The sequence below is a fragment of the Xiphophorus couchianus genome, unplaced genomic scaffold, assembly GCF_001444195.1.
Source record: "Xiphophorus couchianus unplaced genomic scaffold, X_couchianus-1.0 Scaffold1000102, whole genome shotgun sequence".
Lineage (NCBI taxonomy): Eukaryota > Metazoa > Chordata > Actinopteri > Cyprinodontiformes > Poeciliidae > Xiphophorus > Xiphophorus couchianus.
The window spans coordinates 354,222-375,753 of NW_020963015.1; the positions used below are offsets into that span (position 1 = coordinate 354,222).

Genomic DNA, 21,532 nt, shown 5'->3' on the forward strand with positions numbered 1-21,532 from the left:
GTATGTCCAGATGTAACTTGTAACTGAGTATTTAACTCTCTTCTTGAAAACAAATACAAAAAAATTCTGTCAGATTTTTCCCCAGTTTTAAACAAAACTCGGTTATGATTATTTGCCCTGTTTTTCTCATTTTGACTGCTCTAAAACATATCAAGAAAAAGTTAAAAGTATTTGATAAAATGTAAACTCAAGTTCTGAGTAACTGATAAAATTATCAATAATTTAATATAAAAAATGTACATCAGACGGACCAAAATATAAAGTTAAGTGGAAATTTTGGTATTTTAAGGACGAAAATTACAATAATTCATAAAAGTAACTAAAATATAACGAAATCAGGCAAAAGAAAATTTTCTCCAAATCAGTTTGTTGAAACAACGTATCAGCTGCAGGTCTGTGTCTGGTCAATTTTTGTTCAAGTTTGTTCTTTATTCAGCAGGTAGAAAATTTTACTCAAGTAAGAGTAGAAATATTTCACAATAAAATCACTCAAGTAAAAGTACAATACTTTTAAAAGTACACTTTCTTAAAGAAGTTACTCAACTAAATTTAGTTGAATAAATGTCACTAGTTACTACCCAACCCTGGTGTTGACTGTCGGTTGATGATGGTCTACACAAAGCTGCTACTCCATCATATATGGACTTAAATTTGATGCTGTTTTATAACAGTTTGTTCCTAATTTTTTTAAACTTTATCTCTACGTTTTCATGTCTTACTTGTAATATTAATCAGACTTGAGTAAATCTGAACATCAACCCAGGTTCCTACCTAATAAAACCATAAACTTGGTTTATGCATTTCCTCTTACAATCTGCTTACTGAAAAAAATCAGAACAAAATCACAGATCCTCTTCATCAGGCGAACCTACCCACTCGTCTTCATATTCTAGACCTTGTGCTGATTTATGGTATTAAGTGGGAGAAAATAAGATAATTCATTTTAAACACTGTCTGTCTGACCATTTAAAAAAAGGGGTTTAATTTACTAAAACAATCCAAACCTGAGAAAATGTTGGTATAGTAAATCATCAGTTGTAACAAGTTCTAAAAAAATAACTTCCATTATTTTTCTCTTGATCTAAAAAAAACAGAGCAGGTGGCAGCAAATTAATATCTGCACTTTCCTGAATTTATGTTATTGTTCCACTAACGTCCCTGAAGCATGAAGAACACGCTTGAACCAAAAAACTCTCACAAGCTTTTTAATTCTTGTGAAATAATATTTCACTGCGTTTCCTCCAGGTGTTAATCAGATAAACAATCCTCTTGTGAGCAGCTGCATGAAAAATACATGAAATACTTATATAATATCCTTTTTGTCTGTTTTCTTCTTCTTCGTTTTGTTTCATTTTCCACATCTGTTCTTTTCCAATTTCAAATTATTTAATTTCATGCTCCAAAAGTATTTGACACTTTGAACCCAAACTGTAAAAAAAACAAACAAAAAACATTTCACATAAGACACCGAGAAATTTATTTCCTCCTTTAATTGAATTAATACAAAGCAGAATACATAAAAAACTTCAAGTATGTGCAGGTATTTCTTTCAATGTTTAGGAGTTTTAGACAGGAGGTGAAAAACTCAGTATGATTAAAAATCTCATTTTCATCAGTCTTCTGGGCCATTCAGCAGCAAAACAAGATAATTAAAAATAGTTTGACAAACAGCCTGAAGCACTGTAAAAATCTTCAATAAGAAATAAACATTTCTGTTTAGATTTCATTTAATTTCAAAATATTTAAGAACCTCCACGTTTAAGGCAATGTGACAACAGCTGAAATGAGTCCATCTCTGCCTTTAAAGGCAAATAAATCTGCAAAACATTAGCAAAGCAGCAAAAGGAACATTTATACTGTGAAACAAACTGGCAGCATGAACAATGCAAACCACAGTGGTCTCAAAATTGAGCCTTCAGGGACTCCATAGATTTATAGACCTTGAGCACCAAAGTCCAGCTCGTCTTCGTTGCTTTGAGCTGAATGGGCCAAAATTCATGGCCAGGATCTGTAGATGGATGGATTTGGATATTTTTTTTTTGGAAACAAAAAACTGAATTGCCCGGTTTGCTTTGGTATAAAACGGTTTACAGGTAAAACAAAACAAACAAAAAAAAGTAGGTCAAGTAGAACAGCAACGGGTCACATTCCCACTGTGGGTCAAATAAATGATGTTTTACAAACTTTAACATCTTTTCTAAGGTTTATTTTCACATACATGTGCAGTCAGTTTATATCTGGCAGTGAATAATTTACCGCACATTTCACAGGAATATGACTTTTCTCCTGTATGAGTCCGGATGTGCATCGTCAGACTGTATGGTTTGGAGAACGTCTCTCCACAGGTGACGCATGAGAATCCCTGCTCACCTGTGTGGCTCCTCAGGTGATTGTCCAGCTGAATGCTGGAGGTAAAAGACGCATCACAAACATTGCAGGCAAACTGCTTCTCGTCTGTGTGACTCCTCAGGTGTTTGGCTATACTGCTCCTGTCACTAAAAGATTCTCCACACTTTTTGCATGTAAACTGCTTGTTGCCTTTGTGGGTCCTCATGTGTTGGGCCACGTTAGCTCTGCTTATGAATAATTTACCGCACAGGTCACACGCATAGGGTTTCTCGCCGGTGTGGGTCCTTCTATGGCAGCCTAAATGAAATTTGGTATGAAAAGATCTAGGACACAGATCACACTGAAAAGGCTTCTCGCCTGTGTGACTTCTCATGTGTTTAACCACAGCCAACTTATCAATAAAAACATTACCACAAACTTCACATGAAAACGGCTTCTCGCCTGTGTGAGTCCTCCTGTGGCGGTCGAAGTTGATCTTGACCGTGAAAGCTTTATCACACAGGTCACACGGATACGGCTTTTCAGGGAGGTGAACCTTGAAGTGCGCTCTTAAGCCATCTCTACTGGCGTAGCTTTTTCCACAGGTGGAACATGAGAACGGCCTCTTGCCTGTGTGGAGTTTGCTGTGACGATCCAGACCTCGTTTGTTTCTGAAGGTCTTATTGCACGATCCACACGAGAACAGCTTCTCGTCTGTATGAACTGTGATGTGTGTTTCGCTGTGTTTTTTTAAACTTTTTCTGCTTACGTAGCTTTTTCCGCAGGTTGAACACGGGAATGGTTTCTCCCCTGTGTGGAGTCTGATGTGATAAACCAGATTTTGCCTCTTGGTGAAAGATTTATCACACAATCCACATGGGAATGGCTTCACTCCAAGGTGAGCTTTGATGTGTGCGCTTAAGCTACATCTGTTGATGTAACTTTTTCCACAGGTCTTGCATGAGAACGGTCTCTCACCTGTATGGGTTCTCATGTGCCGAACCAAACCACTGCTATAGCTGAACGGCTTACTGCACACTTTACAGGTATGCGGCTTCTCATTAGTGTGGTTTCTCATGTGAATTTTCAAGGCAGTTTTTCTGATGAAACGTTTTCCACATATTTTACAAGAACACATGTTTTTCTGGAGCTTTTTCATTTTTGAACGGTCAACAATGTTGCTCTGATTGACTGTCAGCTCTTCATCTCCATCTAGTCCATCATTGCATCGGTCCTTTGGTTGGTTTTCAGCTCTACAGGAGTTTGAAGGGTGGATCTGGTCCTGGTTTGGGTCTGATTCACTGAGATATTTTTCCTCATAAATGGGAGTTTCACTGGAGGAATCCTGCTTCACTAAAAGTTGACCTTCATTCTGATGACTGTAGAGTTCCTCCTCCTCTTGTTTAATCTGAACAGGTTCTTGTTCCTCTTTAATCTCTGGAGGTTCTGGTTCCTCCTTTGTCTCCATCATCTGTTCATTTTTATTTTGAAATATTTCATCACAACCAGCAGCCACCATGAAGGTGTCAGCTTCCTGCTTCATTACAGATTTCTCTTCATGAGAGACGTTGAGCTCAACTTGTTCTTCTTTGATCCGTTGACATTCTGGTTCCTCCTTAATCTCTGTAATCTGCTGTGGCTCTGGTTCCTCTTTCATCTCTAGATCATTTGGTAAGTTGTGGTCATGAATGGAGTTGCTTTCTGGTAGAATGAGGAACTGATCACCAGCAACCACCCAAATATTAACAGACATGATGCTGTTTGGGACCTGAAGGTAGAACAAAACAAATTTAATAATTTTGACAAAATGTATTTATATGCATTGTTTTCCTTATAAAAACAAACAAGCAAACAAAACAAACTGATTTCAGGTGTTAGTAGGTTCCAGTCCATAATAATATGCCACCCATGCTGGGCATCCATTTAATCAAACGAACTGGTCAGGATGGATCGTCTTGCATCCACTGAACTGAAGGCATCACTGCCAAACTCAACGTCTACGTCCTGAAGCTGGACAGTCGTCTTCAGCCTGACAAAGACTCACGCACCAACAGTTCCTTCCTATTTTGTTGGATGAAGAAAGTGGTTTTGAAAGATTTAAAGTGTAACCTGATGAACTTTTAAAGAGTAATTTTATGCGCATAAAAAATGCTTTTGAAGAGATATTTAATCTGCCGCAAAAATAAGGACTATAAAATAATTAAGATTGCTAGAAGTAGTTTCTGGGGTAAAACTTAAATGGGAGAATTAAATCAATACAAAAAATGTGTTTACAAATTGGAGGAGTCAATATTATTTTTGTTAATAGACATTCCTTTGTGTTTACTTGTATCCACTGCTGTAGACCTCCTCCAGATAATCCTACATTGGAGTCATAAAACGCTGAAGAGCTGGTAGACTGTAGAGGCCTAACTCCACGAAGCTGAAATTGGTTTCCGATTCCAGCTTCTGATTAGGGAAATGACTAAAGGGCGATTCCACCTAATTTTTCACTACCTTCTGCATCTTTAATCAACTCTAGTTTAAAAACTACAAACCTGGACTGGATTATTCTGCTCTAATAGCAGAATATTTAGAACCATGTTTGGGATTTATGAAACCTTTTTCTGATTTGTGAAACTGCAGAAAAAGTTTTTCTGCTTTGTGGTGAAATCAATAAAGGTTGATTTCACCACTTTTTTGGATCTCTGTCATAGTATAACTGCTCCAATTCCAAAACTACAACACCTTCAAACCTGGACTGGATTATTCTGCTCTAATAGCAGAATATTTAGAACCATGTTTGAGATTTGTGAAACCTTTACATGATTTGTGAAACTTAACTGAAGTTTAGATTACTATTCACACTTGTTCAATGCAGTTCTTTTTTTCAAATTCAAAATTAAATTATAATTCAAAGCCACTCTATTAACCCCAATGGGAAATTAAATGTTGGTGTAACTCATTAATTCTTCAAAGAGTTATTGTAGATGGTGATGGCTGCTTGAAGGAAAGATCTTCTGCAACGATCTGTTAAGTGAAGTGAAGTTTCACAAATCAGAAAAAAGTTTCACAAATTCCAAACATGGTTCCAAATATTCTGCTATTAGAGCAGAATAATCCAGTCCAGGTTTGTAGTTTTTAAACTAGAGTTGGTTAAAGATGCGGAAGGTAGTGAAAAATTAGTATTTCCCGAATCGGAAGCTGGAATCTGAAACCAACTTTAGCTTCGTCCCAACTCGTACGATACATAATTTCGTTTAATGAGCCGTAAATCCCTGTGTGAGTTGGATTAAAATCACAACACCTCCGCTCTGTTTAACGGTTAACTCGCCTTTGTTTCCCCTCCTAATATGGCGGACACGCTCACATGTTTTAGAAGCTAGGAGTCAAAGCAGCAGCTAGCAGGTATTTGTTGTCTAATTTAGTGAAAAGACGCTTCTCTTACCAGCTAGCCCTGTTTTATTCTTTAGAAGAAGAGCCAATAGCCACACAGCGTCCAACTAATGTCCAATAATCTCCTCTGTGAAAACTTTACGTTCGTTTCTCCAGCACGAAACTGGCGTCTTCTCGTCATGAGCTTTAGCTTCTCAGATAGCTAGGAGGCTAACTGGTCTCGCTCTGGGCGCTGAAGCTGCTAAAACAGACAAACATCGCTATTAAAGTAAAACTGACAATATTACCAGATTTCACGACGAGCCAAGATGTGAAGAACGGTTTAAACGAAGAGCAGGACGAAGCAGCGTTCTTCTTCTCCTGTAGTATTTTTCTTCTTCTCTTGTTTTGACGGTTACCAAGAAACTTAAGCCGTGTATCACCGGCACCTACTGGTCTGGAGTACGGCTCAAAATGCGTTGTTATTTTACACCTTCAATATCGATTGTCATATTTTTTAATGAATTTTGTTTTCCTAAACAACCCAATTAAACTTGGAATAATTTTATTTTATGAATTATGAATTTATTTAATTAAATGTTTGTCTATTTTTTCTAAATTCCTTCAACATTTTATCTCCAACGTATTAAATTATGTTCTTCTTTCAAGCAACAAAATGGAAACTGGATCCTGTGGACAGGTTAAGCTGTTTTAAAAAAACAAAAAAAAGTAAACAATACAGACATAAATTATACAGAAAAATAAAAAGTAAAAGAAAAATATAAATTATATAACTGTGGCTCTGCTCCAATTGCCCAACTACACAAAAAATCTAATTCAGATGTCTAATAACTTATAAATAGTACTTATGGTGATTAAAGTTGATCCTAATAAACGTCAATCACCATAAGAAAGATGATCTTAAATTAAGCTAAAATATTTAAATTGTCCACTCGGACTATCAATTTTTAGAGTACTGTACTTCTCAGATCCCTTATCTAATTTAGTGTTAAAAGTGAAAAGGTCATTATACAGGAAATTTTAACATGTTGCCACTGAAAGTGATAACAAGACGTAGCCGTTAATGCTATCTTATACTGAGTTAGCATGGCTAACATTATCCATAGACCTTCCCACTCTTGTTTTCATGCTCTGGACCCACAAAGCTTTAAGTTGGGAAAAAATAATAGTAGCTCCTGACAACCCAGTCCTAATTATTATTTTTAACATTTCAGTTAAATTTACAATATACAGTATATTAGTAGATATTAATCAATGCTTTAACAACTTTTAAAGAGTAATTCTCAATTCTCAAAAAACAAAATATATGCTATCAATTTAATCTCTGTTCGTTCACAAGTTTATTTTTATTCCATTAAATGCCCTGAATGAAAAAAATACTTGAACCAAAAATGCAGTTGATTTAAAACAGAGACTTTGTTCACAAGCATTTTTGTTCTAATGTAAATTTCTTTCTGTTAAGCCATTTGGAGGTCAACTCAGCATTTATTTCCTCCTTTTGTTAGATTAATTCAAAGCAGTAAACCTAAAATAAAACTTCAAGTATTTGCAGGTATTTCTTCTTGTGTTTTTTATATTAAAATCTTTATTTAACCAGGAAGAAAAAAAGCCTTTGAGATTAAAATCTAATTTACCAGAATGTCCTGGGCTGAAAACAAAACAAGATAAAAATCAGAAAATGTAAATTTTCTTACAATAAGAGGATCAACAGCCTGAAACACTGTTAATATCAAAATTATAATTTCCCTTTAGCTTCATTTAATTTGAAAAGTTTTAATAACATCCACTTGTTTAACATATTTAAGGCAATGCAATATAAATATGCAGAATTTATACTGAGCAATAAATTGATATTTGCTCATATTGAAATTTGAATATGAAATGCAAACAAAGAGAGTCTCAAAAATGAGCCTTGAGGGACTCCATAAATTAAGACATGTTATATTTGACCTGAATGAGTCAATATTCATGGACATAAACAACAAATGGACTTGGGCATTTTATTGCAATTTATTACTATTTACCATGAAAATCTAAAAGTACAACAAAAAACTGAATTGCCCTAATTTAAACACATTTTTAAATGTTTGTTTAAAAAAAAGTAGGTAAATCATAGTGGCTATGGGTCACATTCCCACTGTGGGTCAAATAAATGATGCTTTACAAACTTTAACATTTTCCTAAGGTTTATTTTCACATACATGTGCAGTCAGTTTATATCTGGCAGTGAATAATTTACCGCACATTTCACAGAAATACGACTTTTCTCCTGTATGAGTCCGGATGTGCATCGTCAGACTGTACGGTTTGGAGAACTTCTCTCCACAGGTGACACATGAGAATCCCTGCTCACCTGTGTGGCTCCTCAGGTGTTCGTCCAGCTGAATGCTGTCAGTAAAAGACGCATCACAAACATAACTAGGAAACTGCTTCTCAGGCTTCTTGTTCGTGTGATTTGCCATGTGTTTCACCATGATGTTCTTGTCACTAAATAATTTACCACATGCTTCACACGAAAAAGGTTTCTTTCCTGTGTGAGACCACTTGTGGCGCTCCAAGTCCTTTTTGTCCAGGGATGATTTAGCACACAGTTCACATGGATACAGCTTGTCAGTCAGGTGAACTCTGCTGTGTGACGCAAGGCTGCGTAAGTGAGGGAAGCATTTTCCGCAGGTGGGACACGGGAACGGCTTCTCGTTTATGTGGCATGTGGCGTGACGAGCCAGAGATTGACTGTGTCTGAAGGATTTGTCACAGGATTCACACGAGAACGGTTTCTCCTCTGTGTGGACTCTGAGGTGGCAAGTCAGATATTGCATCCTGACAAAAGATTTATCACACACACTACAAGTGAACGGTTTCTTTTCCAGATGATCTTTCATGTGTGCGTTTAAGCTACCTCTATCAATGTAGCTTTTTCCACAGGTCGTGCATGAGAACGGTCTCTCGCCTGTATGGGTTCCCATGTGACGAACCAAATGACTGGTGCATCTGAAAGACGTGCAGCAGACTTTACAGGCATGCAGCTTCTCACCAGTGTGGATTCTCATGTGAACTTTTAAGGTACATTTCTTTGTGAAATATTTTCCACATATTTTACAAGAATGCGAATGAATATTTAGCTTTTTCGCTTTAGAACAGTCAACACCATCACTCTGATTCATTGTCAGCTGTGGATTTCCATCCAATATCTGGTGGCCATCATTGCATCTGTCCTGGTGTTGGTTTTCAGTTTCAGGGGAGTTTGAAGAGTGGGTCTGGTTTTGGTGTGGGTCTGATTCACTTTGGTATGTTTCCTCATAGAGAGGATTTTCTCTGGAGAAATCCTGGTTCACTGCAAGCTGATCTTCATCCTGATCACTGTAGAGTTCTTCCTGTTCTCTTTTAATCCGTATAGATTCATGTTCCTGCAGTTCTTCTTTAATCTGTTCAGGTTCTGGTTCTTCTTTAATCTGTTCAGGTTCTGGTTCCTGCAGTTCTTTAGTCTGTGCCGATTTTGGATCCTCTTTAATATCCGTCATCTGCTGCAGCTCTGGTTTAGTTTGGAATATTTTATCATAAGCAGCAGCCACCATAAAGGTGTTGGCCTCCAGTTTCACGTCTTGACAGACATTAAACTCAACTTGTTCTTCTTTGATCGGTTGAAGTTCCGGCTCCTCTTTAATCTGCTGTACATTTGGTTGCTTGTGTTCCTCTTCCATCTCTATATCATTTTGTAAGTTGTGACCATAAATGGAGTTGCTTTCTGGTTTAATAAATAACTGATCACCACCAACCTCTCAAATATTTAGACATGATGCTTCTGGAGATCTAGAGGCAAAACAAACGAAACATTTTAATGTCAAAGATTTTGACAAAATACACATATGACTTGCTTCATTTACATTTGATAACTAAATGAATAAAAAGAACACCTGAAAGACTTCAGCTATTAGAAGGTTTCAGCTCATGTTTCTCCTGTCAAACACATCTTCTATTCATAACACAAATAGTTGAAAGAACTCAAACAAACAGCATATGTTTAATATAAATAATTTAATAAATGAAAAATATTTAAGCTCGAAATACCAAATTCCAAGGCAAGTTATAAAAGTTATTCTGTTACAAAAAGGATCCAAGTTGCCTGAGAGGAAAACAGGGACAGTAAAATGCAAAGTGTTAAGATTACTGGTAGGCCATTTGGGTTGCTGTTGTTAAGTTATATTGGCTTTAATGGGACCTCAAGTAATTAAATCAGTACAAAAAATACATGCTTTTTACTTACAAATTGAAAGAATCAATAGTGTTTACATTTTTTGTTTAGACATATTTTCTTCTTTTATTTACAAAAAAGAAAACATCTTAATATCCACTCTGAATGACCTGTGAACCCAGTAAACTGTAGAGGTCAAGCTACAAAAAACACTTAGTAACTATAAGTCGTATATTACTTTGAATTGGACTGATTGTTTCCCCTCTAAATATGGCGGACGCGCTGACGTGTTCAAGCCTAGCAGTCAGTAAGTCTCGTCTCAGTTCGTCTCTTACCGTTTAGTCTTACTTTTATTCCCTGTAAGAGGAGCTGAAGGCCACAGAGTCCAGTCCAACTGTCCAAAAATCTCCGTGTGGATCTTTTTTATTTGCTTCTTTTTTGAGAAGAAAAAGCCAGTTAGCCTCCGGGCTAACTCCGACCAGTTAGCCTCAGAGCTAACTGGTGTCTCTCAGGGTGTTAGAGCTGCTAAAATAGACACACGTCGGTGTTAACGGTACACTTCAAATATTCTTCAGACAAAGAGACAAGTTGTGACGAGAGGTTTAAATGGAGAGCAGAACGAAACCAGAGTTGATATTTTGGTTCTTGAGGTTGCTAACCGGATTACTTCTTCCTTAGTTTGAAGCGGCGGCTTGCACACAAAAGCCTGCGTTACTGCCATCTGTCGGATTATATGCATAATTCTTTTCACTATATTCTCTTAACATACAGTACATGCACACTCACGCAGCGTCACGTTTTCCCATCCGTCACGTCACTCCTTACCTACTTCCAGTCTTCCACAGTAGATATCATTCACATACTTCCTGTGCACACTGGAAAACAAATTAATCCTAAATCTTTGATCCCAAAAGTGAGCCGTGAGGCAAAACACAAATAAAAAGGGGATGTTTGAGCCGAGTTCATGTTCATGCACATCAACAATAGATGATTGGACCACAGCATTTTATTTCCATTGATCTGCACAATTGACCAAAAAACTGAATTGTCCTGGTTTAAACAGAATGGTATGAAATGTCTTGTAAATGATAAAATAGGTAATAGTTAATGTAGTTATGGGTTGGATTCCATCTGTGGGTCAAAAAAATAATGTTTCACAAACTTTATAATCTTTCTAAGTTTTATTTTCACATACATGTGCAGTCAGTTTATATCTGGCAGTGAATAATTTACAGCATAGTTGACAGGAATACGACTTTTCGCCTGTATGAGTCCGGATGTGCATCGTCAGACTGTATGGTTTGGAGAACTTCTTCCCACAGGTGACGCATGAAAAGACCTGCTCACCTGTGTGGCTCCTCAGGTGATCATCCAGCTGAATGCTGTCAGTAAAAGACGCATCACAAAGACTACAAGGAAACAGCGCCTCAGACGTCTTGTCTGTGTGAGCTGTTGCATGTTTTAACATAGTGTATTTGTTAGTAAATAATTTCCCACACAATTCACACGAAAATGGTTTTTCGCCTGTGTGAGTCCTCCGGTGACGGACTAAGTCGGTCCTGTTTACGAATGATTTGGCACACAGGTCACAGGGATATGGCTTCTCCTGCAGGTGAACTCTGCTGTGTGATTTAAGGTTGCGATTGTCGGTGTAGGATTTTCCACAGGTGGTGCACAGAAACGGTCTCTCAGCTTTGTGGAGTTTGACATGACGAACCAGATCTCTATTGCTTATAAAAGATTTATTGCACGATGCACAAGGGAACGGCCGCTCACCTGTATGGACTCTGATGTGAATAACCATATCTCCTTTGTTTGTAAAAGATTTATCACACAGTCCACACGAAAACGGCTTCTGGCCTCCGTGGACTAGGCTGTGTGTTTTTAGGCTGCTTCTGGTTGTGTAGCTTTTTCCGCAGATGGGACACGAGAACGGCTTCCTGGCTTTGTGGTGTCTAATGTGACAAACCAGATCTTGATTCTTGGTGGAAGATTTATTGTACAATCCACAAGTCTCTCCCACGTAAGTTCTGATGTGTGCGTTTAAGCTACTTCTATCGATGTAACTTTTTCCACAGATATTGCATGAGAACGGTCTCTCGCCTGTATGGATCCTCATGTGACGAACCAAATGGCTGCTATGGATGAAAGACTTACTGCAGACTTCACAGCTATGCAGCTTCTCATCGGTGTGGATTCTCATGTGAAAATTCAGGGAACCTTTCCTGATGAAATATTTCCCACAAATTTTACAAGAACATGTTTTTTTCTGGGACTTTTTGAGTTTAGAACAGTCAACACTGTCGCTCTGATTCATCATCAACTCTCGATTTCCATCCAATACCTGGTCGCCATCATTGCATCTGTCCTCATGTTGGTCTTCAGCTTCGTTCTCATACAAAGGAGTTTCACTGAAGGAATCCTGCTTCACTACAAGCTGATCTTCCTCCTGATTAATGTAGAGTTCCTGCAGTTCCTCTTTAATCTGTTCTGGTTCCTGCAGTTCTTCTTTAATCTGTTCTGGTTCCTGCAGTTCTTCTTTAATCTGTTCTGGTTCCTGCAGTTCTTCTTTAATCTGTTCTGGTTCCTGCAGTTCCTCTTTAATCTGTTCTGGTTCCTGCAGTTCTTCTTTAATCTGTTCTGGTTCCTGCAGTTCCTCTTTAATCTGTTCTGGTTCCTGCAGTTCCTCTTTAATCTGTTCTGGTTCCTGCAGTTCCTCTTTAATCTGTTCTGGTTCCTGCAGTTCTTCTTTAATCTGTTCTGGTTCCTGCTGTTCTTCTTTAATCTGTTCTGGTTCCTGCAGTTCTTCTTTAATCTGTTCTGGTTCCTGCAGTTCCTCTTTAATCTGTTCTGGTTCTGGTTCCTGCTGTTCCTCTTTAATCTGTTCTGGTTCTGGTTCCTGCAGTTCCTCTTTAATCTGTTCTGCTTCCTGCAGTTCCTCTTTAATCTGTTCTGGTTCCTGCAGTTCCTCTTTAATCTGTTCTGCTTCCTGCAGTTCTTCTTTAATCTGTTCTGGTTCCTGCAGTTCCTCTTTAATCTGTTCTGGTTCCTGCAGTTCTTCTTTAATCTGTTCTGGTTCCTGCAGTTCCTCTTTAATCTGTTCTGGTTCCTGCAGTTCTTCTTTAATCTGTTCTGGTTCCTGCTGTTCTTCTTTAATCTGTTCTGGTTCCTGCAGTTCTTCTTTAATCTGTTCTGGTTCCTGCAGTTCCTCTTTAATCTGTTCTGGTTCTGGTTCCTGCTGTTCCTCTTTAATCTGTTCTGGTTCTGGTTCCTGCAGTTCCTCTTTAATCTGTTCTGCTTCCTGCAGTTCCTCTTTAATCTGTTCTGGTTCCTCCTTTGTCACCGTCATTTTCTGCGGTTCAGGTGTTCTCTGGCATATTTCATCCCAACCAGCAGCCACCATGAAGGTGTCAGATTCCTGCTTCATTACAGATTTCTTGTCATGAGAGACGTTGAGCTCAACTTGTTGTTCTTTGATCGGTTGATATTCTGGTTCCTCCTTAATCTCTGTAATCTGCTGTGGATCTGGTTCCTCTTTCATCTTGACATCGTTTGGTAAGTTGTGGTCATAAATGGTATTTCTTTCTGGTTGGATTAGGAACTGATCAGACATGATGCTGCTGGAGACCTGAAAGATTGACAAAATGCATAATCACATGATTATCTGGAAAGACCAAAGCAGAATCAAGACTTTGACAGATTCAGAAGACAGAAACTGTCTCCCTCTTGACATAATGATATTATGGAAACACATAGCCACGAGTGGCCAGGATATTTATGAGACTGCTTAAAAACAGCAGCTTCAGCATTTTGGCCTTTCTTCAACATATCACAATATTTTGAATTGTTATTGCGCAATAGCCAGCCCCGCCCTAAACCTCACAACTCCCATGGACTGACTACTGACCAGCTCTCCGTCTAACGGGTCCAGAAAATCTCTAGAACCCTCGAGTCTTACTCTTAGATAGGTTTAGGGGAGATAATCTATTCAAGCTGGTGTCGAGAGACTCATCTATCCTTTAACTACCTTCATTCCAAGAGTTATGACCTTTTTCAGTTAATGAAACAATCAGCTGAGTAGATAGATAGATAGATAGATAGCATTTATTGTCATTGAACAGAATTCAACGAAATTTCCATTGCAGCTCCCGTGCAAAAGGTCAAATATATACAGTATAAATAAGCAAACACACAATAATAATAATAACAATATATACAACTAAATTAACTAAAGGCACTCAACCACACCAAAGAAGTAGCAGCAGGTCCAATTATGGCAAAGTACAGATAATGTGACAGTGCAAAGTGCAGAACAGTGTGGCTGTGTGGGGGTGGGGGATATGTATGTGTGACTGCGAGGTTATGATATGTGTGGGAGGGGGGGGCGGCAGGGAGTAATGGCTCTGACGGCTGTGGGGAAGAAACTGTTTCTCAGTCTATTTGTTGTAGTCCGTATATTCCTGTACCGCTTGCCTGATGGCAGCGGCACAAACAGTCTGTGGCCCGGGTGGCTGGAATCCATGGCTATGGATCCAGCTCTCTTCTTGACCCGGTCTGTGTAAATGGAGTCCAGGTCTGGGAGGGGGCATCCCACAATGCCTTGTGCTGTTCTCACCACCCGTGTCAGTTGTTTCCTCTCCAATGCTGTGCAGCTACCATACCACACAGTCATGTTGAGGCAGAGGATGCTCTCGATCATCGCCCTGTAAAAGTTCACGAGCAGCCGTGAGGAAAGTCCAGCCAGTCTCAGTTTCCTGAGGAAGAAGAGCCTTTGTTGTGCTTTCTTCACCAGGTGGGAGGTGTTTGTGTTCCAGGAGAGGTCAGAAGTGATGTGGAGGCCCAGGAACTTGATGTTGTCCACACGTTCCACCACTTCTCCATCTATGAGAAGGGGAGTGTGATCCGTCTTCCTGGACCTTCTGTGGTCCACAATGACCTCCTTGGTCTTCTCTGTGTTCAGCACCAAGTTGTTGGCTGAACACCACTGAGTGAGCTGCAGAATCTCCTCTCTGTAGTGGGTCTCGTTGTTGTCTGAAATGAGACCCACTACTGTTGTGTCGTCCGCGTACTTCACGACTGTGTTGGTAGGGTGGATGGCCACGCAGTCGTGTGTAAACAGGGTGAAGAGAGCTGGGCTGAGCACACAGCCCTGCGGCGTGCCTGTGTTGAGGACCAGTGGGGACGATGTTGAGCCACTTATTCTCACCACCTGAGGCCTGTTGGTGAGGAAGTCTCTGATCCAGTGGCACAGTGAAGCGGGCAGCCCCACCTCGAGTAGCTTCAGCACCAGCTTGTCTGGGATGACGGTATTAAATGCTGAGCTGAAGTCTACAAATAGCATCCTGACGTAGGTGTTGGGATGCTGCAGATGGGTCAGGGCTGTGTGCAGAGTGATGGAGACAGCATCCTCTGTTGACCGGTTCGCTCTGTAGGCGAACTGAAGGCTGTCCAGGTTTGTGGGGATGAAGTCTCTGATGTACCTCAGAAAAATCCTCTCAAAGCACTTCATGATCACCGGGGTCAGAGCGACGGGCCGGTAATCGTTCAGGCTGGTGATGGACCTCTTCTTCGGTACAGGGATGATGGTGGAAGACTTGAGACACTCAGGAACCATGGCGAGCTGCAGGGACAGATTGAAAATGTCCAGAAACACTCCTGCCAGCTGGTCGGCGCAGGTTTTCAGCGTCTGGCCTGACACCTTGTCCGGTCCTGGAGCTTTGTGGGTGTTGATCCTCTTCAGGGTGGACGTCACCTGATGCTTCTGTAAGACGAGGGGCTGGTGCTGCTCTTCCAGTTGGGGTAGATGTACAGCTTCTCTGCTGCCCGCCGTGTCAAAGCGGGCAAAGAAACTGTTTAAGGTGTCAGGCAGGGTGGGGTCGCGGCTGGTCAGCTGAGTGCTGTGTTTGTAGTCCGTCATGGTTCTGATGCCTCTCCACATGCTTCGGGGGTTGTTGTTGATGAAATGTTCCTCAATCTGCTGTTTGTACTGGAGCTTGGCCTGCTTAATACCTTTTTTCAGTTCCGACCGGGCCCTGCTATAAGCCAACCCGTCTCCAGACCTGTAGGCAGCATCCCGGGCTTTCAGCAGGGCCCGTACTGTGCTGTCCAGCCATGGTTTCTGGTTTGGAAACACTTTTATGGTCTTAACAGGGAGGACAGCGTCGGTGCAGAACTGAACATAGGACAGAACGGACGATGAGTATTCCTCCAAGTCTGCGCCGTCCCTGAACACACTCCAGTCTGTATGCTCAAAGCAGTCCTGAAGTGCAGAGGAGGCCTCCTCAGTCCAGACCTGAACTATTCTGGTGGTCGGCTTAGTTCTGCAGGCCAGAGGCTTGTAGACAGGAATCAGCTCCACTGAGATGTGGTCAGACATGCCCAGATGTGGAGCTGCTACAGCCTTGTAGGCTCCGGGGATATTGCAGTAGACCTGGTCCAAAATGTTATTGTCTCTGGTGGGAAAGTTTATGGATTTGTGGAATTTGGGAAACACAGCCTTCAGTTCCACGTGATTAAAGTCCCCCGCCACAATCACGGCCGCCTCCGGGTTGGAGTTCATCTGCACGCTGATCAGGCAGTACAGCTCCTCTAATGCTAGCTTAGCATTAGCCCTCGGTGGTATGTAGACGGCCACGATCACAATGGACGAGAGTTCTCTCACCAACTTGAAGGGTCCTAACCCTTGCAACTGCATAATTTCAATAACCACCCTTGTTAACGGCAACAACGAGCATTTGTTACAGACTAGACAGTTTTTAGTGGCTCAACATAAGATTTGATTTGGTTTGATTCTTGTCTTTGTACGGCAAAATCCTCTTCTGAATAGAAGCAAAGCAGAACTGGTTGTTGTCTTCTGAAGACTCAGTTCTTCATTGCTCAATGATCTCAAAGTTCTGCATAATTCACATTTTGCAGATATTTCAAAGAAGCCACAACCAACATTCAACCAATAAAAAGTATTTCTAGTTTAATGTAACTACTTAATAAATGTCTTATGAAATCAGATCAGATTTTTTATCATATTTGTGTTTCTTTAAGTTCAACGTTCACTTCCTGGTTTGATAAAGGTGTCTTAAATAGCCATCTGCCTCTGCCAATTAATGTATGCCATTTCCCCACCCAATATGGCGACCGTTTTGACGTGCATCTAGCAGTCAAAGTAGCAGCTATCAAGCATTTGTTGTTCGTCATAAGATGTTTCTTACCGGATTTCTATTCCTCAGAAGAAGAGCTAGAAGCCGCACAACGTCCAGACATGTCCAATAATCACTTTGTGAAGTTTTTTTTTTGTGCTTTTGTCTTAAATAGAAACTAGCTGCTTCTTCTCTGAGTTAGCTTCTCAGGTAGCTCGGCGGCTAACTGGGCTCTCAGTGTTGGAGCTTTAAAAACAGACGAACATCAGTGTTAAAGTCTACAGTAATTACTATGAGAGCTCACAATGAGACAAGATGTGAAAAACGGTTTAATCGAAGAGCAGAACGAAACAAACCTTGATATTTTTTCTTCTTCTTTTAACACCTGATTGCTTCTTCCTTAGTTTTACGGCAGTTTGCATCCAAATAGTTGCACTACCGCCATCTCTCGGATCATACATGTAAACATCATTTTCTTGTCACTATATTCTTTGTAAATCCAGTTTCTCATCAATTTGATTTAATCGAACAACCACAATTTCAGACCTCACTTCCCTACTAATCTCCAAGGTTACGCTTTGATTCACATTCTTCCTACAACTAATAAAAACATATAGTTTCTTTATTAACTATAAAATTGTTTCCCATATTAAAACGAGTACCATTCAAAAAAAAGTTTTAAAAAGTTTTTTGACTTATAATCTCTTATCCCTGTATTTTTTTAACATCAATACTTTTTTCCACTCTATTTGCATGCCTCACTTTTACCTCGCTTTTCTCATAACTTCTTACTTTCCCACCAAACTATGCATTTATTCTCAGATTTGAATAACTTTATCTGCATACCAATATTTACTTTCTAAATCGCCAACCAACCAATAATTATTTGTACTTCCTGTTTGAATCTTCACAAATGCTGCCTGTGAATCACTGCAAATAATTACTTTTCGTATTCTATGCTCAATCCAAAAATATTGTAAGTAATTATTCTGCATATGTACTTAAATCGATTTAATGTTGTTTTTTAATAATCTTAAAATGTAACTCTGAAATCACTCACTTCTGTGTTTTGGTGTTTTGAACCATCAGTATAAATCTGCATATAATCACTGATTTCTAATGATTATAAAACTATTGGCTAATATTTGTCTTTTTTTCTCTTCTTAAAAACTGATAATGGTTTATGTACATCAACATCAATGTAAGTTTTAAAGGCCTCAGTAATGTTGGACTAAAATCTGTATCATAAACTTTAAATACTCCAGCCATCCTATCTTTAAATTTCTTTCCCTTTTCCTCCAATAAGCTTCTAGTCCAACCAGATTACAGGTGCAATGCCGCCTCCTACTGGACAGGAGATAAACACATTTTTAAAAACCATATTCTATCAAATAATGAACTGAATGGGCCCATATTTATGCATACCAACAACAGAGGGATGAATTTGAGCATTTTTGCTATTCATCTCCACAATTCATTAAAATCCATGAGGGCAACAAAATATTTTTCTGCTGTGGTTTAAGCATATGGGTGTGAAATGGTGTGTTTACAGGTAAAAAAGAAAAGAGTAGATAAATCATAATAGTTATGGGTCACATTCCTTCTTCAGGTTAAATAAATAATGTTCTACAAACTTTAACATCTTTTTAAGGTTTATTTCTACATATATGTGCAGTCAGTTTATATCTGGCAGTGAATAATTTACCACACTGTTGACAGGGATACGGCTTTTCGCCTGTATGAGTCCGGATGTGCAAAGTCAGACCATACAGTTTGGAGAATTTCTTCCCACAGGTCACACATGAAAATGGTTTCTCTCCTGTGTGGGTCCTCAAGTGACGGGTCAGTTGACTGTTGTCCATAAAAGTCACTTCACAAAAATTACAGGAAAATGGCTTCTTGCCTGTGTGACTTCTCGCATGTCTAATTAGAGTGCTCTTGTCACTAAAAAATTTACCACATGCTGTACAGGAAAACGGCTTCTCGCCTGTGTGAGTCCTCCTGTGGCGGACCAAGTTAGTCCTGTTTGTGAAAGTTTTAGCACACAGCTCACACACAAACGGCTTCTGATGCATGTGGTCATAGGAGTGTGTTTTCAGGCTGCCTCTACTTGGATAGCTCTTTCCGCAAAATCCACACGAGAAAGGTTTCTCGCCTGTGTGGAGTCTGGAGTGACGAACCAGATCTCGGCTGTTTCTGAAAGATTTGTCACAAGATCTACATGGAAATGGTTTCTCTACCTGATGAACTTTGATGTGAGTGCTTAGGCTACCTCCATCGGCGAAACTTTTCCCACAGGTCTGACACAAAAATGGCCTCTCGCCCGTGTGGATTCTCACGTGACGAACCAAACCACTGCTGTAGTTGAATGACTTACTGCAGACTTCACAGGTATATGGCTTCTCACCGGTGTGGATTCTCATGTGAAAATTCAAGGTAGTTTTCCTGGTGAAACGCTTTCCACAAGTCCCACACTGGAACGGTTTTGCACCCGTGTGAATAATCATGTGATCAGCCAAGTACCTCTGCTGAATGAAACGTTTTCCACATATTTTACAAGAAGGCACCTTTTGGATTTTCTGATGTTCTTTCTCAGTACTCAGCTCTTCTTCTCCCTCTGATGTTGGAGATAAAGACCTTCCTCCCTGAGTTTGGTCTTCAGCATCAGGGGAGTTTGAAGAGTGAACCTGGTCTGAGTCTGGTTGGCTGTGATCTTCTTCATCATAAATAAGAATCTCTCTACTGGCCTCTTGATTCACTAAAAGTTGATCTACATCCTGATTACTGTAGAGTTCCTCCTCCTCCTCCTGTTTAACCTGAACAGTTTCTAGCTCCTCCAGTTCTTCTTTAATCTGTTCAGGTTTTGTTTCCTCCTTTATTTCCATCATCTGCAGCTCAGGTTTGCTCTGGAATGTGTCATCATAACCAGCACATACCATAAAGGTGTCGGCCTCCTGCTTGACTTCAGACTTTATGTTATTAAAGTTGTCAAACTCAACATGTTCCTTTTTGATCCGTTGACATTCTGGTTCCTCCTTCATCTCTGTAATCTGCAGTAGATCTGGTTCCTCGTGTTCCTTTTTCATCTCTAGATCATTTGGTAAGTTGTGGTCATGAGTGGAGTTGCTTACTGGTTGAATAAGGAACTGATCACCAGAAACCATCCAAATGTTAACAGACATGATGCAGTTTGGGATCTGAAGGTAGAACAAAACAAAATGATTTTACACAAGCAACAGAGAAGATGAGGATGTAGAAATCATCACTTTGTTAGCAAAGAAATTAAAATTTTTCGCTCAGCCTATTACAACTTTCTCCTTCATCATCCTCTTCATCTTGATTGACCCAAACAGAAAAGCCCCAATGAAATAGCAAAAGCTCCAAAAGAGCATTTGCTCACTGGAAGTTAGCTCAACTTCTGTTGTTTTTCCTCAGCACAGTTAATAAAACAATAATTACAATATTAAATGTTTACTTTTTGGTACTTCATAAGCTTTCAGCTTTTCATTTTTACTTTGTAGTTTAGTTGAGTATTACTAGATTTGTAAGTTTGATAAAGTGTTTTACCTGGAAATTTGAATTATTTTGTTAGTTCATATATTTTGGAGAGAAGTTTTCTATATTCCAGTCATTTTTCTCTTTCTGCAGAGGAGGAGCAGCTAGTCTGGCCTCTCACTTTAGTTTGTTCTCTTTACTCACTTTACTGTGAATGTTAAGGAGTGGGGTGGCAATTAATTGGTTAATCAGATAATTCTGCAGGAGACAACAGTTCATGGAGTTAGAACATGAGTTGTGGTGTCCCCCAGGGGTCAGTATTGGGAACAAAACTCTTAATCGTGTATGTAAATGAGCCATTACAATTTTGACCCTGTTGTTTGCTGATGTGTCTCTTTCAGATGATGATATTCATGTTAAAGTGCATCAGAGGAAATGTCTATATTGAAACCTTGGTTTGAGAGGACGATGAACAAAAGCTTAATTAGTGGTTTTAATTTTTCAATAAATATTCAAAGACATCTGGAAAAATATTGGGTTTATATTAAGTAAAGTTACTGAACGTTCTTAGCAATCATAATTTAGGATAAACTCAATTGGAAGGCCTAGACTCATCATGTAAAAACTATATAAACATAGTAGTTTTAAATAAAGAAAATCAGAATATGATTAATTCAATATTTTTGCACTGTTGATTAATTTTACCATACATATATTTTTGTCTTTGGCTCAACTTGTTTATGACAATAAAAGCAGTAGTATACTATACTACTGCTATAGTGTCAAAAAATGCCCAGCTAGTACGATATATAGTTTTGTTCACCATAAGCCTTAGACCGCTTTCAATCAAGTTAAAACTGCAGCAGTTCATCTTTACTAACTGCTGTTTCCCCTTTCAATATGGCGGCCGTGCTGACGTGTTTTAACACGTAGCAATCAAAGCAGCTCCTGCCAAGCATTTGCTGTCACAGATAATAGAAAACAGCTCTTTTACTGCACTGTCATGTTT

General features: G+C 39.4%; 4 protein-coding genes across 6 annotated transcripts; all 4 read right to left on the minus strand.

Annotated features, from left to right (window-relative positions):
* Window positions 1-1,453: 1,453 nt before the first annotated feature.
* Window positions 1,454-6,119, minus strand: LOC114141457 (gastrula zinc finger protein XlCGF57.1-like). Of its 3 annotated transcripts, XM_028012000.1 has the most exons (3): window positions 5,991-6,102; window positions 4,191-4,357; window positions 1,454-4,096 (listed from the first exon to the last, which is right to left on the minus strand). In XM_028012000.1, exon 3 carries the CDS (start codon window positions 4,079-4,081, stop codon window positions 2,198-2,200), a length of 1,884 nt encoding a protein of 627 aa, XP_027867801.1. In that variant the 5' UTR covers window positions 4,082-4,096; window positions 4,191-4,357; window positions 5,991-6,102; the 3' UTR covers window positions 1,454-2,197. The 3 variants fall into 3 exon arrangements, with proteins under 3 accessions (XP_027867801.1, XP_027867800.1, XP_027867803.1); XM_028011999.1 differs by lacking the exon at window positions 4,191-4,357 and having other exon boundaries at window positions 5,991-6,119; XM_028012002.1 differs by lacking the exons at window positions 4,191-4,357; window positions 5,991-6,102 and adding an exon at window positions 5,756-5,984.
* A 1,570-nt stretch (window positions 6,120-7,689) lies between these two features.
* On the minus strand, window positions 7,690-10,681 carry LOC114141348 (zinc finger protein OZF-like). Its single transcript, XM_028011805.1, has 2 exons — window positions 10,231-10,681; window positions 7,690-9,513 (listed from the first exon to the last, which is right to left on the minus strand). Exon 2 carries the CDS (start codon window positions 9,402-9,404, stop codon window positions 7,884-7,886), a length of 1,521 nt encoding a protein of 506 aa, XP_027867606.1. The 5' UTR covers window positions 9,405-9,513; window positions 10,231-10,681; the 3' UTR covers window positions 7,690-7,883.
* A 376-nt stretch (window positions 10,682-11,057) lies between these two features.
* On the minus strand, window positions 11,058-13,521 carry LOC114141362 (zinc finger protein 2 homolog). The gene has a single exon (XM_028011863.1). The coding sequence runs from the start codon at window positions 13,506-13,508 to the stop codon at window positions 11,070-11,072; it is 2,439 nt and encodes an 812-aa protein (XP_027867664.1). The 5' UTR covers window positions 13,509-13,521; the 3' UTR covers window positions 11,058-11,069.
* Window positions 13,522-17,174: 3,653 nt separating this feature from the next.
* Window positions 17,175-20,253, minus strand: LOC114141429 (zinc finger protein OZF-like). Its single transcript, XM_028011981.1, has 2 exons — window positions 18,714-20,253; window positions 17,175-17,278 (listed from the first exon to the last, which is right to left on the minus strand). Exons 1-2 carry the CDS (start codon window positions 20,208-20,210, stop codon window positions 17,207-17,209), a joined length of 1,569 nt encoding a protein of 522 aa, XP_027867782.1. The 5' UTR covers window positions 20,211-20,253; the 3' UTR covers window positions 17,175-17,206.
* Window positions 20,254-21,532: the final 1,279 nt, after the last annotated feature.

What these genes read in the sequence shown, in the direction of transcription:
- LOC114141348 (XM_028011805.1), bottom strand. Translation starts at nt 9,404, where the DNA reads ATGGAAGAGGAACACAAGCAACCAAATGTACAGCAGATTAAAGAGGAG.
- LOC114141362 (XM_028011863.1), bottom strand. Translation starts at nt 13,508, where the DNA reads ATGTCTGATCAGTTCCTAATCCAACCAGAAAGAAATACCATTTATGAC.
- LOC114141457 (XM_028011999.1), bottom strand. Translation starts at nt 4,081, where the DNA reads ATGTCTGTTAATATTTGGGTGGTTGCTGGTGATCAGTTCCTCATTCTA.
- LOC114141429 (XM_028011981.1), bottom strand. Translation starts at nt 20,210, where the DNA reads ATGTCTGTTAACATTTGGATGGTTTCTGGTGATCAGTTCCTTATTCAA. An exon ending in GTAAATTATTCACTGCCAGA is followed by an intron (nt 17,279 to 18,713) that starts TATAAACTGACT and finishes TCGTCTGTTTTT; the next exon opens with AAAGCTCCAACACTGAGAGC.